Raw genomic sequence first — 23,840 nt, 5'->3', positions numbered from 1 at the left:
ACTGAAATCATTTGGTGCGTAATTAATATTTTTCTAAGCCTCAAAACATTTATTGGGTTAATAAAATGTGATACTGTAAAATCATAATTATTAATGTGACATTAATTTTGCACTCTGGATCAGCAGACGATGTATTGCTTAAATCCGTCTATCTTACGGATGATTCCGGAGATTGTCGATGTATCACGATTTATCAATTTTGGTATATTTCGTGGGTTGACAGCAGGGCTGCAACGGGTACCCGAAATATCCGATGATATCGACTCCAACTTCAGATTCGCGGGTACGGATCCACCCCTTCAAATTTCGGTTTCGAATATTGAGTTTCATAGTTGCATGTAACCTTTCCCCGAGTATTGTTTTTAAACAGACTGGTTTTGATTAAAAGATAGCAGATACGTATAATAGTCGATATGTATTGACGTATAACAGTCAAATGGAAGATCATTCGAGATCCTTCGGCTTTTATTGTCTAAGAGTGTCATTGGACATTCCGTAGTGAGCGTCGAAATCAAAACTAATTCGAAATCATGGAGGATTTACACAATCATTACAAATGCAATTCCTAATGGCAATAAGTAAGTTTTCAATCCTTATTTTCTTTCTGAGTTGTATTAAACAGAACGGTAGTGGATCCAGTGTGGCTGGAATGTTGTTCAGGTAAATTTTGCATAATTTCGCGACCTGTCAAATTGTGTTCCTGCATCATGTATTGTCTTGAAAGCATCTTTCGTCATATACTTAGTTTTAATGCTATCTTGTGATGCAAGGAACCTCAGTTCCCAGTGAGAGAATATTCTCCACAGCAGGAGACCTCGTCAGTGCTCATAGGGCTTGCCTGGACATGGACAATGTTGATATTGTTAACTTTTGTGAATACAAACATAAAACTGCATGAACAGTGAAAAGTGTATGTTAACGAGCAAACTATTAAATGAATACGTTTCGTTTTATTTTGACATTTGCTACAATGTTAAACGAGAAATTTGTCATGTTTTTTGTTAATCAATGTTTAATGTATTTAGTCAAATTATACTTCAGTTCTAGAACATTGATTTCTTTAATTTAGACAGAAAATTATAATTTTCTCTTATCTGAGGGATCCGAAAAAAATCCGAAGAAACCATATTTGGATTCGGATTCGGATCCGAACAATTTTTTTGGATTCGTTGCAGCCCTAGTTGACAGACACACGATTTGAACAGAAATGCGTTAGAAATGACCGACACAAATTTTACTAAAAAATCGGAAATTCACGACACAAATCTTGTTTAAACCACAATATTTCGTGACAATGATTACACATTGTTTTACAGTATTTGAATAGTATGCTTCGATTTTTCTAGACAAAGAAAGCATACATATGCTTCGACTTAACATATTCAAAGTTTACTATATTATGAATGGCAACAACCTCAAAAGGCAAGCGTTTTAGAGGAACAGAAGAGTCTGTTATGAAAACTACTCCAATAGACCATGTTATATTAACAATGAACTCTTAAACATCAATTGCTTTGTGCGCTAAATTTGACTGCTCGCTATTTTTAATTTATGTCTTCAAAATACGTCCGTGTACAAATTCCTCTCTAAGTTTATTCTTATGATTCGGTGTATGGTAAAATTTAATATGTACGATCAATTGACAGAATAGACGATTTTATCCTGCACGTGTGACGCTCGTGGCTACTCACTTGGCATGTTGTTGATCGTCTTCTCCTAGATTGGAGAACTTGACACGTGACTGAACGCGACATCAACCCTCAGCGCGCTGAGGACCACCAACTTGTCAACACAGCTGCAACAGGACAATGCACACATTACCAGACCATACATGTGTCATTAACAAGTCGCCTTTGCGTAGATGATGTGGTTACCTGAAGGTCTGGCGACCGGAATGTCATTGGTTCGATACCAGCTGTGGGAACATGCTTTAAATCTCCCCAAAAGTCACCAAGACTGGTTATACCCAGGAAACGGACTGGTGAGTTTCAATAAGCCTTTGACTTCCGATACGATCAAGCTAAATAAGTAGGTAAACTGAATAAGCCATCCAAACGTCACACACATTCCATACACATTTCATTCTCAGGTCATAGAAATGTCATACACACGTCATTCAGTCGCATGTCATTTCATACTCGATTGTTAATATTGTCATTTTCTTCGCTCAGATATTCGCGATTAAACGAAACCGGATACTCTTAGTATGGCAAGCGAAATGCACATTAATTCCTTAAACCACGGTTTAACAGTTAACTATATAGTTAAGAGACTTTGAACCGGGTTCAAAGTGCCGTTTGCACATTAAATCCTTAAACCCGAGTTCAAGAGTTTGAACTGCAGTTCAAAGTCTCTTAACTCTATAGTTAAGAGAGGACCAATGAAATCGCGGCATTTACCTTCTATATATAGCTAATTGTGGTTTAAGCTCCGCTGATTGGTTGTCTCTGAATTATGTAGATAAGAGATTTGTATCTATTTTTAGACACACTTTGAACTGCGGTTCAAACTCTTGAACTCGGGTTTAAGGATTTAATGTGCAAACGGCACTTTGAACTCGGGTTCAAAGTCTCTTAACTCTATAGTTAACTGTTAAATAATTAATGTGCATTCCGCGCGTCTTAACCCCAGTTTAAGACTTTGAACCGCAGTTTAAGACTTTAGTTTAAACCTATTTATTTTAGCTCGATGGCATCGAAAGCCTAAGGCTTATATAAACGCTCTCGAGTCCGTTTCCTGGGCCTAGAACCAGTACTTGGTGTCTTTGGGGGAGATCTAAAGAACGCTCCTACGGTGGGGATCGAACCCGTGACCTCCCGGTCGCTAGGCGGACACCATATCCATTACACCACGGCGATTTAGTTTAAGACTTTGAAAAATAGGTTAAGACTTTTATGTGTTTGGTTGTCTCTGCACATTAATTATTAAACAATTAACGCCCGTCGTTTCGTCATGTGATTTGTTCCTGACGCATTTCTATCAAGATGGCGGCGGATGAAGTTAGTGAATTATTACGTACGTTTGAAACAGCATTCCAAGATATAGAAAGAAAACTTCAAAGTGGTTTTGCAAACAACGCAGACTTCGTCAAAAGTGTGAGGTTATTGCAGCAAATAAGGTTATATTTATATATTTTCTTTGTGATCCTTTTATGGTATAAATCTGATAGAAATACCCCTAACCGAAATATAGTCGATTCGGATTGGTGTACAGTTTGTCAATCAGCTCTGGAAAATCAGCAGTTCCGATAATTTGTATTTTATTTTCCATAATGCCCCAATAAAAACAAAATGATAAATGTCTAAGGTAAACATTAGGTAAAGGAATAAAGTAACAAAGTTTTAGTAAGAAAGCTTTTGTATTATGCTTACAGGGGGGATAAATGCAGCAAACAGTTAACCAGAACTGATTGAATGAGTTATGTTTTGAAATGCGCATATGGAAATAGAAGGCTTTATTATTTTCAAATACAAAAATTTCTGATTGAAAACAAATGCCATGATAATGTTTTGAAATACTAATTCTGTAAGTTGAATGATTTTAAATAATTTTCCTAAAAGGTGAACTTTAATTGGCTATTTTTGACAAAAAAACTGCATATGCCGTCTGGCCTTACCTGTTATCATACAAAATAAATGTTACCCTTTATTTTTACATCATCTCACATTGACACTAAATCCCGAAAGAAATTATTGTAGACTGGACTTGTGAATTAACGTTTTTTGCGTGGTTGTGTAAACAATACAATACTCCTTAATACGAAATACGTCTTGACATTCTTCAGAGCTGCATCCATCCACAACACAGAATCGTACATATATAATCATATAATATAATATTTATTCATTTACTTTTTATATTCTCTTCAAAATAATTAACGCTAAAGATAAGCATACACTTGTTACACTGAATACAACGACATAATTTATAACATGACATTATCACCAACACATGGCGAATGATTGTCAATATCTATACTATGTAATAAACTAATGCAACAATATGAATTTCATATATGAAATAAAACACACACATATATATATGTTTCTACTATGACCAGTATTTTGTTTTTAATAAACATACCGTTTACCTTAAACTTAAAATAACAACAAAATGACAAGCCAATACGTCTGGTGAATTCTGTTTTATCAGTTTGCATTCCAAATTTGATTTTAAAACATACGTATTACTCAGGAAAGAACATGCCTTTGCTTTTTGTCAACCTGTGTAATATTTGACACAATTTCTATTGCAGAATTTGTGTCAAAATTAAAATGTCGGGTTTAAGGAATTAATGTGCAAACGGCACTTTGAACTCGGGTTCAAAATTTCTTAACTATATAATTAACTGTTAAATAATTAATGTGCATTCCGCGCCTCTTAACCGCAGTTTAAAACTTTGAACCGCAGTTTAAAGTCTCTTAACCCTATAGTTAAGAGAGGACCAATGAAATCGCGGCATTTGCCTTCTATATATAGCTAATTGTGGTTTAAGCTCCGCTAATTGGTCGTCTCAGATAACAGATTTGTATCTATTTTTAGACACACTTTGAACTGCAGTTCAAACTCTTGAACTCGGGTTAAAGGATTTCATGTGCAAACGGCACTTTGAACCCGGGTTCAAAGTCTCTTAACTATATAGTTAACTGTTAAACCGTGGTTTAAGGAATTAATGTGCATTTCGCTTGCCACATCTTAGTATACAATAAAATGTTCTTAGCATGATTACACACAAAACTTGGCCTAACGAAACACAAACTTCCACTTTTTGCATAAAAATGAATAAGCCTTTCTCTGTGGAAACGGGGCTTAATGCCATTGCGTAAAGTGTCGTCCTATAATAGCCTATAAAGTTCGCACAGGCTAATCGGGGACGATACTTTACGCTTTAAAATATTTTTGCTTAAAAGGAAGTGTCTTCTCAAAGAAAATCGAATCGATGCGGAGAGTTTCGTCCCAGATTAGACTGTGCGAACTGCACGGGCTAATATGGGTCGACACTTTACGCAGGAGCATTAAGCTCCGTTTTCCTAGAGCGAGGCACAGATCATACAATATCAATACAGAACCACGTGTACCTGCTCGTGCACATGTCGACTATCCAGCTGCACACGTGGTGACAGGTTTCCGGCCTGAGAATCGTGTTCACCAGAATTACTGAAAACTAGATACAAATTTGCCCTAAGACAAAATTACTTAACACGAGATATGAGTCGTGTTCTGGGAAAATGGTGTTTAATGCATGTGCGTTAATCGTTCCAGATTAGTCTGTGCAGTTCGCAGAGGCTTATCTTGGCAAATATTTTCCGCCTCAAGTGCATTTTCGCTAAGAAATGTATTCCTTTAAACGAACATGGCATTAAAGCGGAAAGTATCGTCCTTGACTCTACAGGCCAATCTGGGACGCAACTTTACGCACATGCATTAAACCCGGTTTTCCCAGGGATATGCAACTTGATATTTCAATGTAAACTATCATAGCAAAGGTTTCACAATCATATTAACTAAGGCAAGAAAAAGATTTTCGAAAGACACTCATCATTAGAATTAATAAAGGTTGAGGCACTGAGACCAACGTCATAGCAAATAACAGGGCACATTTCCAAATGATATTAATGTGCAGTTAAATGGACTTCTTAAGTTTACTACAATGAACCAATAAATCAATGGTAAATTACATTGCCTGTGTGAATGCGACTTTGGAATATACAAAAATTATAAAGGCTTTCTCCATTTTAAGAATTTGATATTATAATAGAGTTTTTTTTAAGAAATTCGAACTTAAAATAATAACAGTGATGGGGAAAAGCGTTAAACTTACATTTGCATTGAAAAGAATTGTGGACATTACATTTGATTGTGACAGTGGACAGTGTAATGAAAAGCGTAAATAGTGTATCAATTCTATTTTATTGCATTAAAAATTCATTGTTGAGCATAAAAAATGTACTTAACATAGAGTGTATTTGTGTCATAAACTATTTCAAAGAATCAGTTATATAACACCGTCACAGGAAATTAAATATCATTCCGTCCGAAAACCCCATAGACGACAAAAACAACAGCGCACTATAAAGGGTCATTTTTTTAATCACTTCTTAAAATGATATATTACATAAATATTTGAGAGTCGTTCTGGGAAATCTTTGCTTGATACAAATGCGTAAATAATCGTAGTAGATTAGCCTGTTTAGTCCGCACGATCGGGGACGACACTTTCCATGTGTATGGTATTTTTCTTTTAACGTACGCTTTTCCTTGGCGGAAATCCAGTTTATGCGGAATGTGTCGTCTTATATTAGCCTATGCATACTAAAAACACACACACACACATTAAGCCCCTTTTTATCTAAAGTGAGGTAAATAGGCTCGTAGACACGCGTTAATCAACGACTATATTGATCAACCATTCATTTATAGTTCAAAGTTATATAATAATAATTGCCAAAGTTTCACAGCCAAATGGATTAACTCCGAATTATAAGACTAACACATCCTTGAACGCGATGTTTTAAAGAAGATAATTATCATTTCTAGTGTATACTTGCTCATATTTCATGTTCCAGACTTGGAGAGGCGAATTCGACTTCTCCCGCGGATCCATTATCACGGGAAGTTCCACGCCGATCCGCGCATTACACAGCTCTGGAATGTTCACGTCGTAATATTCGCGCTTCATTGTGATTCCCAGCAAAGCCCGTCTAGAAACGGGAAAAGTATATGAAAAATATGTACGAGCCTTATTATGGAATAACTTGGCGTAATGCATGTTCGTGAGGTGTTATTCCAGATTAGTCTGTGCAGTCATTACAGGCTAATTAGGGACGACACGTTTTATTGTATTGTCCGTTTAAAGGACGTCTCTTCTTTGCGAAAATCTAGTTCAGGTGGAAAGCGTCGTCGCAGATTAGTATGTGCGGATTGCACAGGCCAATCTAAAACGGCACTTTACGCACACGAATTTTCCAAGTTACCCCAGAACAAGGCTCCTTATGTAAGCTATTTTGATTGAGATTTGACGCACATTGGTCAAATTGACTAATTGTGATGATGACATGCGCCTGGATTTGATCTGATGGGTTGCAGTTTCTTGGAACAGCAATTAATATAGGTATTGGTTAAACAGACACAAAGTGAACCTTTAGCTGCAATAGCGGGAGAAAACCTTATTCTACACTTCGGTCCTTTATACATGGCACGGAATCGATTGCCAAACAACAAGGTACAAAACAAATAAAGTAAAGAATACACAAACGTACACAGCAAACACAAACACACGAAGGCGTTTTTTTTTCATTTTACGTATGTACGTTTCCATAGCTGAAACGTCCTCTTGGTCTTTTTGCATGTTGTCCGCCGTTCAAGCCGGTGGTCCAATGCTCGATCTCTAAGACAACAAGTTTTGGTTATTCCAATAAAACAGACAACGCATTGCCCTCATACCCCTATGCCCTTTGTAACTATTAAGTTAAAATGATCGTTGTCTTGGGAAAACGGGGCTTTATGCATGTGCGTAAAGTGTCGTCCCATAATAGCCTATGCAGTCCACACAGGTTATTTTGCACAAGCTATTCAGAGACAATAATTTTCGCTTTTATTGTATTTTTTCGTTTAAAAAAATCGAAAATCCAGTTTAGGCGGAAATTTTCATCCCTGATACGCATGTGCAGACTGCACAGGCTGATCTTGGACGACACTTTACTTTCATGTATTACGCCCAGTTTTCCAACAGCATGGCTCAAATAATTGCTAAGAATCACGTTTACATGCTGCCTGAGTTTACGTCCGTGTATCCAAGAAACACCGTCTTCTTCAGTCGGAACTCCTCGGGTTCTTCCGTAGGTTCCAATAGGACCACGTGGTTTCGGTACGGCATAATTGTTGTCTGCTCTTGCAACTGTTGTCACAGACCAGAAATTTAATTTTCGACTAACGATAATATCTTAGTATTAAATTGCTGCATCCATTTAACTGACACAATGAAACCATTGAATTAAAGTTCTGCATTTATGCATGTATATACATAGTTAAATGCACGCACACTGAATATTATAAGTGTTATGATATATATTAAAGCATGATATATATCAAATAAGAGGTGACGTATGTTTTTGTTGTCGTATATCTTTTAACTTAAATTATGCCACATTAGCAAGGTTTTAGCTAACCCATGTTAAACACTTTTAAAAGAGCTTATTAAATCTGGAACAACCTATATCTAAGACCGTGTCTAATCAGCAAACTTACTTCTGACAATAACCCATCTGTGTCAAAACAACGTTACATAAAAATGCTTTCAGCGCGAAGTCTAATTCGGATAGAAAAAGAGCCACACAGAAACAGCATATCAAAGTTGGAAAGTTAATAGCCTACAGAGAAATGCAATTTGCAGCATTGTTTCCCTTAAAGGATTATCGGGATATTAAATCTTGGAGAAGACTACAATAATAAAAAAAGCATGGATCACTTCTATTGCCGAATATCGATCAACAAGTGCCCGATTAATTCCGATAACGGAATATTGGAGAGCACTTATGACAAAAAATAATGCAATATGTGATGTCATTTATCTACAAATGCCTTTTAAAATATTTAAGTTTTTATTTGTAGATGTACAGAGGAAGGTTTTTGTCTTTCGCGTTTGCCGTGATTATTAAATAAGTTTTTTAATTATTATAATCATCAGAAATACATTTACCACACAGGCTGGCTAAACAACTGGTTCATTACTAAGGGACTTATTTTTTAACTTACACTTCTACGAGGTTTCCATTTTTAAGATGATCAGAATGATAACTTTTTCACGTATAATACCAAGGTGTATGCGTTACTGTTATCAGATCAAGATTTGTCTCGAATACATTGCACATAGAATGCAGAAGATGAGCCTATATTTCACAGAATACCAAACATCAACATACTTATAGAAGTACTACTGCTTACTTTTACAGACTACAATTAAACGTGAAACTTATATTTAAGAATTACATATGTACATCCAATTAGGTAAGGTCCAGTAAAAATATCGTTCTATGTTAACCTGCCCGTTAATGATAGCATTTGATTTTGCATGTCTTTAATTTATGACTATATCTTGCCTTTTGATTGCCTACATTTTTCGTTTTCTCGAAGCCACTTTGTGTATGACTTATGTATATAATGCTCTCCGTTCTCAATATCATATTAGAATGCAAATATCTGGCATAAGCGCGTCCCAATAACTCCAGTTTGTTGATATACTTGTAAATATCTTACAACAAACTCTACAAGACAACTTGCCTATGTGTTTATTTAGAGACGATTGTAAAGAATTACATAGAGAAAGGGTGACCTATATTTCTTCGGTATATTTCCAAAAGTATCAATATTTAAGTTGTTGCAACAAACAAAGCACAACACAAATTGTTCGCACTTAAAAAATGTGAATTTCGCTTATGAAATGAAAATATAAATGCCAAAGCTGATATATTCTTGCTCTGAATCATCTGGGACTTACGAAGGACTCCTCTCGCGGGCCCAACAAATGTAAACAAAGTGAACGTCCAGTTTCATCCTCAGCATCGCTAAGAGGTCCGTATTACTGTAAAATCATTATTATTCTCCGGCATTAAATTGTGTGTTTTGTAATGACTTTTTCGTGGAAAACCCACGCAATCAACAAAACCTTAATGTTTAACGAATAGTAATGACTTAACAGTAATGATTCTAACCCCAAGCTCCATTAGCAGCATCGCTACAAGGTGCGTTAAATATGACAAGTGCCAGTTGCCAAACTAAATGACACAACTTTCTACCTACACAAACAAGTGACTAAATTTCATCGCTTTGGAATTTTACACCGGGTTTAACGCGCTAAAACTTCACACTTGTATCAGTTTTATGCACAAAGGATCGTCTAAACGACAGTTGTATCACGGCCGTGATCTTGCAGTCTTTAACGTATCACACTCAAAATCTATCTAGAACAGAGGGAGCAAATATAAGCAAACGCTGATTGCGTTCGCATGGGTGCAAAATAAACTGATTTTTAAGTGAAAATAGATTAATTTTTAATTTTGTGTTTCTATAATAAATTCACGCACTGATAAAAAGATTTTTGTAAAACATTCATGACGATATACGCTCCTTTTCAGGATTTTTGTAGTTAGCTCACTTTATTAAAGACTGATTTAAATCGCTGTGTTGGTGTTTCGAACTTCCGCTTCTTAGTTAATAATACAATGTGTATGACATGACACCATTAGATGACTACATTTCCAGTAGCAAATAGTAAGATTTTCGCAAAAAAAGAGAAACATTAAACAGTATAGGCCTTAAATTGAATGCATGAGTCATACCCAGTGCCACTCTGTTATTATAAACATAAAAGCCTCCGCAGTCTTCTCAGTATATTGCTAGCGCTCACCACATGCACGCGCACTATCAAGTTGCCTGATAATATAATTATTTATTATGGATGTATAATACAATTATAAACCATACGTGTCAGAAGGAGCTGATAATTGGATGAATCCGTTCGGACAGTCACAACAAAAAACAAAAAACATTTTGTTATATGTGCCACTTATCTGGATCTACGCCATGGGTGATGACGCACCACCACCAGCCGCGATAGCAGCGCAAGTGACAATGCCATCGTTAATACCGATTCCTGGAAAGCTCGACATGGACGGTAACATTGCCACAAATTGAAAAAAATTAAGTGCTCGTGGATTAACTACACAAAAGCATCAGGACTCAGTGCCAAAGCAAAGGATTTACGTGCCGCTACTTTCCTTACATGCATAGGACCGGAAGCTATGGACGTTTTCGAGGGATTCGAATTCACTCAGGACGAAAGCCAGGAAGACATAGACGTCATTCTACAGAAATTCGATGCATTCTGTGTTGAGAAGACCAACTTTACGTACGAAAGATACCTGTTTCATACGTGCGTACAAGGTGAGATGGACTCATTTTACACGTATTTGTTTAAAATACGCATACTTGCCAAGACATGCGAATACGGACAGTTGACCGTTGATCAAAGACCAATCAAAGACCGATAGGTATCGGAATACGCAACACACAGGTGCGAAAACGTCTTTTACAAGAAGATACAATTAACTTTGCATAAATGCATTGATATGTGCAGGGGCACAGAAGCCTCAAGTGCAAACTTCAAGACAATTAGTAATGGTGTGTCAGGTGTGTCCGACGATGTGCATGTCGTCAAATCAAAATCGAAGCCGCAACAAAAGCAAAGCAATCACAGAGGACCAAAGTCAGCCGTCAAGCAATGTCCTTATTGTGGAACAAATTGCATGCCAAACAAGTACTCGACCTTTGGAGTAAAGTGCCGAAAATGTGGAAAGCTTAATCATTATGCGTTAAATTGTGAAACAATTTGACCTTTCAAATGATGGGAATTGCGATGACATATTAACATTAAACGCAAGAAAGAGTTTTCAGAACAAAATTTATGCAAACATGTTACAAGTGAAACTCAGAAAAACAATTAAATTCCAATTAGATTCGGGCGCAACTACAAATATCATTCCACCGTCACTAATCCCAGGAGTTTAAATTGAAAGCACTGACTCAAAATTGAGAATGTATGACAAATCAGTGATCAAAGCTGAAGGGAAATGCCAATTAATGATAACACATCCAAAGACACATGCTAGGTACAATGTTGAATTTTTAGTGATTCATTTATTATGTTAGAATTCACATTTTGTTCACGTTAACAAAAATCCTATTACCTTCATTTGATTTCTTGGTTCACGACGACTGAGGAAATCCGAAAACTATTATATTAAATAGATATTACATTATAAGATTTTGATATTTTCAAATATATTATGGGATGTTAACACGTAAAATGTAAAATGAAATGAATTATTTCTCAATAAGTATTTTGGTTGTAAGCACATGTACAACGGAGCTCTTATATTCTCATGGACATGCATTTTATTTTATAATAACCCAATATATATATGTATATAGAAAAATATGTAATGAAGTACACATGTGAACACAATTCAATTATATTAATTTGATGTTTGTCATGAGCACATTATTAGCAGCACCAAAACGAAAGTATATTTTGGCTGAATTGTAACGTAAAGAAAGGAAAAACGTTTAAAGACGTATTCGGCAGTTTTATTTTGTTTGTCACACAAAACAAATTATTCATATCTATTAGGAATAATTTCCATTTATTTTTGGATACAAAACGGGTAAGGTTGTTCGCTTCCCCGTATCAAGGGACGCTAACAGGTTGCTAACGCCGAGGTTCTCTGAATTTGCACACGTGACATTTTCTGGAATGCTACTTCCTTTTCCGTCGAGACTTCATTCAGTTCATACAAACTTCTAACGCTTTTTCATAAAATCGATTTAAAATCGGGAAATTGCCGCCTGGTAAACTGCCGTTTTCCTCACAATTGCTCACGTTGTCGGGGTAACCATCCGGCAATAAACTGTCAGAGCGTAGCGGAAGCCTCGGGAGTCGCCCAGCGCGCAAACACAACGAGGTTTGATGCTCCTTTTCGCGGCAGAAATAACCCAATTTCTCACAGGTTCGGGCAGCGTCAATTCGGACAAACCCGAGGCAATTTTAGTCGATACACGCAGTTACTGTCAAAACAAAAACATTATTGACATGGCTCCATCGCCGATTAAATTAGACACTTTACAAACATTTCTACGGGGGTATGATAATGCGGAAGCACAGTTTCTTTTTTATGGTTTCAAATACGGATTTTCACTTCAATATCACGGACCGCGACAAACACGCGTCGCAAAAAAATTAAAATCGGCTTACGAACACCCAGAGGTAATTTCTGAAAAAAAGTTCTAAAGACCTGTCGGAGGGGCAGGTTGCAGGCCCTTTCTCGTCACAACCGTTCAACGAATTCATAATATCGCCAATAGGTCTAGTTCCAAAAAAGGACCCGGGGGAGTACCGCATGATACATCACCTGTCTTACCCTGAAGGAGAATCCGTCAATGACTATATAGACCCAGCTATGATATCGGTCCAGTACACACGTTTCGATAAAGCTGTTGAGTTAAAACAACGTTGGGTAAAATAAAATTCTTATTTAAAATGGACATTAAAAATGCTTTCAAGATCATACCAATCAAGCCTGAAGATTTTCAGTTATTGGGGTTCCAATTTAACGGATTGTTCAATTTTGATAAAACATCACCTTTCGGTGCATCAATTAGTTGTGCTACTTTCGAACGCTCTAGTACATTTTTAGAACACTGCGTTGTTTCCCGAGTGAACTCGGGTCTGGTAATTCACTATCTTGATGATTTCTTTGGCGGTTATTAGTCTCGCTCACTGTGCGGTGATTTGATGTCCGTCTTTTCCAAGGTTATGTTCGAACTAGGAGTCCCAGTGGCAGTTGAAAAAAAACGGAAGGTCCAACGATGGTTCTAACATTCCAAGGCTTAGAGTTAGATAGCGCAAAAATGCAAGTTCGCATACCAATGGCAAAGATACATGAATTGACGGTAAAGATCAGCCAAATTTTGTCAAAAACAAAAGCAATGTTGCGCGATATACAGTCCCTCATAGGTTCCCTTAACTTTTGTTGTCGGGCTTTACCAGCAGGCAGACCGTTCTGTCGTCGGCTCATTAATGCGACATGCGGTTTAACCAAACCTTTTCATCGAATTAGAATCAGGCGAGATAGTAAGCTAGACTTGCGCATGTGGTTGCAGTTTTTTGCAAATTACAACGAGATATCAATGTTCCACGATCAGTTTTGGTTGTCAAATGAAGATGTCGATATTTTCACCGATAGCGCGGCGCGGTTGGGGCTCGGTTTTGGTATTTATTTTGAGTCGCACTTGTGCGCAGCTAGGTGGCCAGTAGACTGGCACACAGACGGACATACCAGCGACATAACGATCTTAGAGCTGTTCTCGATATTGGTTTCAATTGCTATCTGGGGAGATATGTTACAAAACAAAAAGATTCAGTGCAACTGCGACAATGCCGCTGTTGTAGGTGTACTTAAGTCATGGTCTTCAAAATCGGTCAAAGTTATGACACTGTTGCGCCCCCTTACACTCAAATGTTTTGAATTTAATAATTTAATCCGAGCATCCCACGATCCAGGCACAAAAAAACACAATATGTGACGCACTATCTCGATTTCAGATTTGCACAATTCAGAAACTTGGCACCGCAAGCAGACGAAGAATCACAGAGGGTACCCGAGAACCTCAAGAATATCTTCAAGACAGAGCATTCTCTTTAATGCGAAAGTCAATATCACAAAACACTAGCGCAGCATACGAAACCGGTGTTAATGCCTTTAATGCATTTTGCGATCTTTACCATATATCCCAAATGCAACCAGTACCTGAACAGGTTATCTTATGGTTCATAGCATACTGTTTCGAGAAAGGCTTAGCGACCCGCACGGTCAAAACTTACTTGGCAGGAATTAACTATAGGCAACAACTACAAGGCCACACATCGTTTTCCGAAGAATGTAGGCTAAGTAAGGTTATAAAAGGCTATTCGCGATCAATGGGTATAAACAAGGACAGAAGACGCCCGATCACATCCGAAATTATCGTCAAAGTAATACAGCAAGTGCCAAACGTGAGCTATAACTCGTATCAGGCAACTCTATTTGCTGCGATATTTTCCATTGCCAATTTTGAGCTATTTCGTATAAGCGAGTTGGTATCACCTAAACGACCAGAAATGTATAACCAAATCAGAACGTCCGACGTTGAATTGTCGTTAGACCAGTCATACATCTCAATCCGCATCGCTTAGTCAAAAACGCTTCAACACAACGCTGCGGTCACACTCAAAATTCCTAAATCGGAGGAATCAATATGTCCTGTCCAGAGAATGCGCGACTATCTGGCAATATCACCGGTAGGTCCTGCAGCATTTTGTCATAAGGGGCGGGGGGGGGGGGGGGGGTATGCCAGTTACAAGACAGCAGGTAAACGCGGTACTAGCAAAATGCCTCGGCCGCACTGAATTCGGCAACGCTTTCTTTACCACACATAGCTGTAAAATTGGGCACGCAACGGATCTGTCAAGGAAAGGAGTTCCACCCGAAGTCATCCCGAAACTTGGGAGATGGACATCAGACACATACAAAAAGTACATTAGACCATAACCATTAAGATTAATTTAGGGCACAGCAACTAACAGCTGTGACGTCACTAGTGATCCATCCCAGACGGCCGCGCCCATAACGAGCTGTCAAAACCGGTATAAAACGCAGAGAGGTAACTCTGTACATAGTTCATGTTACAGTTTCTGTAATTTGAATTCAGGGGTTGGCTCCCTTTCATATCACTATATGTGAATGAGGATTCTTTTGTTGTTGATACTCTATTCTCTTTTAACTCGATACCTTGAGTGGTAGCTTTTAGTAGTATGCTTATGCTTTATTGTATGTTGTGATTGTATATATGCTGATGAGACTGTAATAAGTAATACACCCATATTCGCTAAATTTGGCTACAATATTATGATTATACAGTAATATAATCCACACGTAAGAAGGCTTGCATTCGGGTATACATGCTTATATAGTTTTATGCAATTGCATTATGAGACATTATATATAACGTATACAAATATGAATAAACAATTGACCTTTGGTTTTTGTACACCCAAAATGTTATTTGCTATTGACAGTGGTATGGGTTCTTGGGGACAGTATTTCTCAGCGGACAGAAGCAAGAGCCAAAGAACGGGGGATGGAGAACCTGCGGCTGCCCACAAGCATCGCATGATGGGGAATTGGCGGCCTGACATGGTCAACATTACGGAGGTCAATAGAAGCCGATGTGTTACTTTCCACACCGCCAAAGGTATTGGTATTGCACCTGGGCGGAAATGATCTGTGCGCCGACTCGTGTACAAAGGTACGAAATAACATAAAGAGAGAAATTAAATATTTAAGGACAGCTTTCACAGACACAGCAATAATCTGGGTGGACATCATTGACCGGATAAATTGGCGCTCTTCCCTCCCCAGGAAAATTATTACGTCAAAACGTCGCCGGGTAAACAGGTTTGGTCGAGTGTGTGTGCAGTGGGCAAGCCGCAGCACCAGTATCACTGTGAATATTGATGCAAACACCCCGGGTTTTTTCCTCCCGGTGTGGGTGCACTTGTTACCAGTGGGGCTGGAGTTATATCTGGACACCCTTCGGGATGCCATTATGCAATTTTTTATAACCCACAATATATATGGCATAATCATTTGTAAACATTGCAATTTGAATCCACCAAGTGTCTAGTACTGGTGTGCTATCAGAATTTTGGGGAATAAATTTTTTCAATTTATTTGTGGCGTAAAATTCTGTAAGTACAGGTTGTTGAATTTCTCAGTTCCACTCATTTTGGTTAATCAGTATTAATTTATAAATAAACAAGTATATTCTAGGGGTTTTGAGCTCTCCGCTGCCATTGCTTGGGGCTCCGTCGGGACAACACCGCAATGACCGAGTGAGCTCACAACCCATCTCTTAACGTAAACATTATAGCAAAATGCTAACTGCACGGGGCGAGGTTTGGTTGGTTGGTTGCTTGGTTGGTTGGTTACCTAGACTTGCAGGGGTCAGGTAGATTAGAGCTTCCCGGCACTACACCCTGTTGGTACAGTTTGGTGGTTACTGGCACCGCAGTAGGAGCCAGCGTGTAATTGTGTTTACCGGCGTGTGGTGTCATGGCTACTGGTAAATGGTATAACTGGTGAGATATATGGGTTACCGGTAAAGGTTGGTGTATGCCAGAGGGTTATATAGTGTGTCTGCCAGAGGGTTATGTAGTGGGTCACTGGCACAGGTATACATACGCGGTTACGCTCCGTGCAAGTCCAAATTAGTTCTGGTTATTCATTGTAGATCATAAAATAAATAATTTGCTTACTTCTGGTAGCTTTCTAGAGCGATCTTTTGCTCATGTACAAATGAAATAAAAATCGAGGGTCGCCTGTGCTGTAATGTTTACTTACATTGGGCCGTTAAATTTACTACTATTTCAGCGCGTGGGCTTACCTCACAAAAATGGCAAATAGGACTGTTTTGAGCACAAAAGAGTACAAAAGAGTTGAAAATACCTCTTTTCTCTATAATCATATATAGGTATGATTCGCCATAATTAACGTTTGATGTCATATCATAAAGAATCAACTGGATATCAACAAGTGATACGTGTTGGTGTAAATAAATACTTAAATAGTTTCTTAAATTCTGAAAATAACATAGTCACATAATTCCTATAAAATATAATATTTCCTAACAAGTATCCTTCGCTCACATAGATTTTATCAAACTTACCCAAATAGATTATGGGTTATTAAAAATAGTAAGAAAAAAACAACACTAGGTAACACGGGTTTTATCTTCACAATTACAGTTTAACTGCATATGATAGGATAACATGTATAAAGAACACATGATTAACTAGTATGGTGACGGTGGGTGTATTCCCATTCCCAAATTGGGGCATTATCTAGTTCCCATATGATACACGTGGTTGCATATTTTAGTACTGCAACTTTTCATAAAAATAGAAAGAAAATATTTAACAATATTGATGCATAATTATTTAGATAGCAGAGCACACGTTCGTTTTCTCAGATTTTATTTGTGTATGATAAATGTGCTGCAGGTGGGGTGCCAGCGTGTGTTCGTGTACCAGCATGTGTTCAAATACGGGTACCAGCATGTGTTCAAATACGGGTACCAGCATGTGTTCAAATACATTAAAAAAACGATCAACCAGCCTGACTTATTGGACATCTTTTTTTTATAAACTGTAAACTAATAATCAACAATAATATTCGTATATATCTATTGATAATGCAGAAGTATCACAGCGTATTGGATGAATGATATAAAATAATCGTATATTGTATGTGGTAAATTATCTAACAACAAAGCCACATATATGGTTGATATCTTTAGCCGTTGTCTGAGAAATTAAAATTATATAAGTGTTCCGATTGTGTGTTTTGGCATAACATTAAATGTATATCACGATTTTTATTATAATGTATATATAATCGAGCATATTTTGACGATATGCTTTAAGCATAAGGTGATAAAATAACAAATTCGTTTAACGCTTAGGAAAGCTATCCGGTGAACAAAAATCTTGCACAACTTGAACATCTTCAATATAAGGGATGTATCAACTAAACTATTTTCCCGAAATTAGACTTATGCTTGCAGTTACCAGCACGCTGTAGAGATGATGGTCGATTCTTTTAGCGCAATTTAGTGGAAAAAAAATCTTTAATCATTCGGCTTCTTTATACTTCATTATTTATATTATTCCCTTACTTGATATCCACACCGTTTATCATTTGAATATTCGAAAGAGCTAACACTTATTTCTCAACCGGTACAGAACACTCAATTTGTCTGAAACTAAAATACCGCGTACGTCCTTAAAATGCTATATTGGTTGCATCGTAGTTTTGATATATAACAAAGTTTAATCCAACAAAAAGTTTTATTGACTATAATTCAGCAATTTAAAAGTAAAGCACTAAGTCTTGTAAAGACACGTACGTACAGTGACCGAAAAGGAAAATATGTGCAATTTTGATTACACAGAAACAAATATACGTTATTAAAGAAAAAAGACACATGTCCGAAGTCAATAATGAAACAATAATTTCTAATTGCCCATAACTATAATAAACCTGCCCATTACAGACACAATATCAGAAAAGTCCAAGCCAACGAAATCGGAGCATTCAACATTTCATATGTTCCTAAGTGAAATACTGATATGTTTTGTGGAGCGTACTTTTTTATAAAACTTTTTGTATCCATGTATATATTTTTTCAAGTTGATCTTACAATATACAAGTATAGATAACGTGATAACAATACCGTTGCATACATGTATAATATGCTAATGCTATTTTCATCGCCAGTTACATGCTCATTTTCTTTAACAATAGTGCTTGACAAAAGCAGATATACAGCTTATTATAACCAGGTTCCAATTTATTCCTGGTGTTGTTTTTATTTTTGTTAAAAACGTCTACCATTCTAACAAGTTAAATGTACACTTCGTGAATACTGGTATAATTTGGATTAAGTCAGCTTTGTCTTCATTTATAATTATGTAAGATATGTTTCAATGGCACTGTGTGTGATAAAAGGTAACACCAATGTACTCAAGGGAAGTTTGTTGTGTTGTTTTACCTTAGACAATTAACTGTTCATCAATTGTTATTGAACAAAAAAATACATGTTAATTTTTAAGAACAATCTATAGCACAGAAACGGAAAATATTACCACTTTTCCTTTCACTTTGGGTGAACCATCCTGCTACTTTTTACAACTAAAGATGCTTTGTTAACAAAAAGAGAATACACATTGTTCATGCTGTTATTTGAAAAACAATTGAATTCCCGATAGTTAAATTGAAAACGCGTTTACACATCACAATATATATTATTAAGTTACCAACAACAACATTTGTGCAAAACACAATTCATAAAAGAACGCACGTCTGCAATACCATTATATATAAAGCATAATCATTTATTTCATGCGAAGGGAAATATAATAAAGAGTAAACTGGTAATTCAATGTTTTGAAAAATGAAAACTTACGTAAAGTATTAATACTATTCCATGTTTACCCTTTTATAATGTAAATAAACGGTTAAAAGGATTTGATAATTCTTACATGCGTTTGTTTTGGTAGCAAAATGCCATTTGTATTCTCATATACAAAAGCAACAAGTATCACGTAAATTCTCATATACAAAACTGCAAATATCATGTGTAGTCTCATATACAAAAGCAGCAAGTAGCACTTGTATTCTAATATACAAAACTGCAAATATCATTTGTATTCTCATATACAAAAGCAGCAAGTAGCACTTGTATTCTCATATACAAAACTGCAAATATCATTGGTATTCTCATATACAAAAGCAGCAAGTATCAGTTGTATTCTCATTTACAAAAGCAGTATCACTTGTATTGACATATACATATTGTGTATACTTTTATACAAAGCAGAAAGTATATCTTGTATTATCATATACACACGCAACAACCATCACTTGTATACTTCTATACAAAGGCAACAAGCATCACCAGTATAATTCTATGCAAAATCAGCAAGTATCACTTGCATTCTTATATACATAAGAAAAAAACAAATAGTACATTAATATTTATAAAAAAGCAGTAGAATGTAAATTTCAATAAATGCGTAAGCCTTAAATATATAATTAAGTTATCTATAACTCCCAAATAAACATTTAATCCGTGTCGTATAAATACATCAAGTGAAATATAAAATAACAGGAGGGTATCAACATAAATCATACGTAATCAGCTCACATTAAATTAAGACATACAAATTTGAATACATAACATAGTAGTAGTAGTAGTAGTAGTAGTAGTAGTAGTAGTAGTAGTAGTAGTAGTAGTAGTAGTAGTAGTAGTAGTAGTAGTAGAAGTAGTAATAGTAGTAGTAGTAGTAGTAGTAGAAGTAGTAGTAGAAGTAGTAGTAGTAGTAGTAGTAGTAGTAGTAGTAGTAAGTAGTAGTAGTAGTAGTGGTAGTAGTAGTAGTAGAAGTAGTAATAGTAGTAGTAGTAGTAGTAGTAGAAGTAGTAGTAGAAGAAGTAGTAGTAGTAGTAGTAGTAGTAGTAGTAGTAGTAGTAGTAGTAGTAGTAGTAGTAGTAGTAGTAGTAGTAGTAGTAGTAGTAGTAGTAGTAGTAGTAGTAGTAGTAGCAGTAGTAGTAGCAGTAGTAGTATAATCTCTTATATAAACGTTTATCTTATCAATTAATTTAAAGAATTGCGCGCAGACAAAAATACATACAATTAATATATAAAACCACCATTAGGATAGCGTTTGGTGACCAAGATACATCACATATATTCAGGCAAAACATACTTTCAAATCTGGGTCTTTAGCCACATCCAACTTTCGCCACTCTTGACTCTGTCTCTGCATGCTATTCTTATTATATTAAGACTCTTCATATTATATTAAACATCATGCTAACATCGTGCTCTTGTGCATGATAGTGGATGTTTTTGTTGATTGCTTTACTTTTGAGTGTGTACTATCTATTACATGGCCCAGTATGTAAAACTAAGATTGTACTAAACTAATATTTATGATGTTAAATCATTAAATATATAAAACTGTTTACGTTTTTGCTACAAATTTTGTTGTATAATGACATGTTTTAGGCCTACAAAATACGCCAGAGATCTGCCAAATCATAAATTCATTTCACAAATAATGATAGAATGTTGCAAAAATCATTGCAGACTCAACGTTAAACTCCAAAAAGAGTTTCAGATAAGAATGACAAATTTAAGGATCTATCACAAAAGTTTTACCAATGCACCTTTTCTAACTTTTTACTGATAGTTGGAAACACTCACTACAACAAATTATTATTATTTAGTATGTATTGTTCATTCAAAACAAAAACATTCCGTCTTTTAGACATTTAAAAGAATACTTGTATACATTTCCAATGTTTAGACAAATACAATTAAGAATAAAATAAGTTTTATGTAAATCTTACAACAGTGAGCGTAAAATATCTATTGTAAATATTGCACTATTATTTCAAACATTTCAATAACATAAAAGAAAATGTAAGCACAACAATATAAAGATTGTATTAAGGTAGCGCACCCGTAATGGGCACCTTTCGAAATATAATCTTATGTATTATTTTCTTAATCAGCATCATTTCATTGAACTAAAGGTAAATTTTTAGATAGGCTTTCCATGCTTAAAAAAAAAATATACTGATTTTCTTCAAAACCATCCCCACGCTTGGCTTTTGTCAAGTTAATTTATTACCCTGGGGTATATGAAAGTTTCATAATCCAGATTTCCAAATATGGGCATGCAGTTGGTGTGTACAGATGCAGTAAAGGTGTTTAAAGTTTGAACAAGACGAAATAAGTATTCTTGTACAGACATTTATTTTTTATAACTTGTTATTTATGAAAGAGCGCCATTAAATGTAAGTGGTTTCAGCCAAGTAGAAATTTGGTTGGTTAAAAACAAAGTGTCATAAAAATGTTAATAGTATTATTTAAGTAATATTTTGAACTTAGTTTTTTAAGATACACTATATACAGCAAAAATACCAAGAAATAGACAGATTTACCGTTTACTTTTTAAAATAAAAATAAAATTGCAACGCGCATGATTCGTATTTTCTGCAATAAATCACCCAATTTAGCCATAACGTTGTTTAAATTTAAAAAAAATGAAGAATCTGCATACAAATTGCAACATATTTAACATAAACATAGCTTATATGCTATATTAAATCAAATTACGTGAGAAAAGAAATAAAACGCGTCGCAAAAAGTATGCGTTGTCGGCAGGATTCGAACCTGCGCGGGAAGATCCCAAAAGATTTCAAGTCTATCGCCTTTACATTAATACTAGCTTAAATTAGATAGCCATACGTAAACAGGTAAAAGGGCTCTTCGATCTTTGAAGAAATCGCGGGAAATTATCACGGGTGAGCTTCCTTAAAACTACGTTGTTATCACAGGCTATTTTGTCATTGTTATACGCCGATATAGATTGGGATTGAACTGCTCTCCTCTTTAATTACACAGCCTCTGAAAGTGAAAATGAAATGTATTCATTATAAAGTTGCATTACCTTTAAAAACATAATGCAACTAACACGAGTTATAACGCTCTAAATATAAAAAATTTGCATTATGTGCATTCACATAAGTCAGCTGCATAATATACCAGTCACCATTTTCTTTCAAAGATTATCAGACAATATGCTACGAGAATATTCATTTGCAACACAGAGTTGACTTAACAAGACGATATTCGTAATCATCGGTAAGTTTAAACGATTCGAAGGTATTTTCTTTTGGTGCGCCATATTTAAATTGTACTGAGTGCACAGCATGACGATACGAAAACGCAATTTTCGAAGAATTTCAAAACAACATGTTCCAAGTACAATTAGCAATGAATACTTTTATGTGAAGACTCACTTTTACACTGACGGTATATGTACATGTATGTATTTAAGAAATGCTGTAAGCTATCTATATCGGTGTTGATCGACAGTTGAGGTGAATAAAAGACAAGTTTCCATTAATACCTACAAATATTAGAGTATGTAGGTCAGCCAATCATTTTCCGCCAGTTAAAACTTTTAACTATACATAAAATGTTTTTTTTTAATTTAATAAAGGTGTTCATTGGCATACATCTTCAAAATCTATTTTAAACACAATTTTGTGTCCTCACTTTTTAATCGAAAACAGTTCATTTCAAGGTGTACATATAAAATTGCAAGACACAATCACCATTACATGGCAATTAAAAACATATAAAAATAAACAAGTTGCCATTAACCACGAATACAGAAAAAGTCGACCTAAATTTAAAAAAACGTTTTATGTTCGAAATGAAAATAATACAAAAATGCATGCCTACAATTCGAAATTCAAACATCATTAAATTATCAATTATTATTTTGTGATGACAAATGACTGTGCAGTTTAGTAGTTTTCTATCAATATTTATCAGCGATTGTCATAATTAATATCTAATAAAATTATCAATATTTATTATTTCCAAAATCACCAAAGTAAAAACGTAAACATGGTTTTAAAACCATAAACGTGGTTTTAACTTTGATAAACCTGTCTTAGTGCCTTGTACATTGCACAATAGGTTGCATGATACATGTGAGGATTAGATCGACACACATAATTTTTAAAGTAACTAAACGAACTACCACAACTTTAGCATGGCTTATGTTAAGTACCGGTATGTTGTAAAGGATGTCACGTGTTGATTGTTTG

The 23,840-nt window shown here is 35.7% G+C and overlaps 2 protein-coding genes across 2 annotated transcripts in view; both read right to left on the bottom strand.

The window, feature by feature from the left end:
- The window catches only part of LOC127852694 (uncharacterized), a 191,876-nt gene that overhangs the window by 61,018 nt on the left and 107,018 nt on the right, over positions 1-23,840 (bottom strand). The gene's annotated exons all lie outside the window — the stretch shown is intronic.
- The window catches only part of LOC127853630 (uncharacterized), a 149,227-nt gene continuing 143,907 nt past the window's right edge, over positions 18,521-23,840 (bottom strand). Inside the window, exon 18 of the mRNA XM_052388306.1 lies at positions 18,521-22,626. Coding sequence (XP_052244266.1) covers positions 22,616-22,626 — 11 coding nt within the window. The 3' untranslated portion in view covers positions 18,521-22,615. The remainder of the gene's footprint in view (positions 22,627-23,840) is intronic.

The sequence above is a fragment of the Dreissena polymorpha genome, chromosome 12 (assembly GCF_020536995.1).
Source record: "Dreissena polymorpha isolate Duluth1 chromosome 12, UMN_Dpol_1.0, whole genome shotgun sequence".
NCBI classification, from domain to species: Eukaryota; Metazoa; Mollusca; class Bivalvia; order Myida; family Dreissenidae; genus Dreissena; species Dreissena polymorpha.
This window is presented reverse-complemented; position numbering and strand designations above follow the sequence as displayed.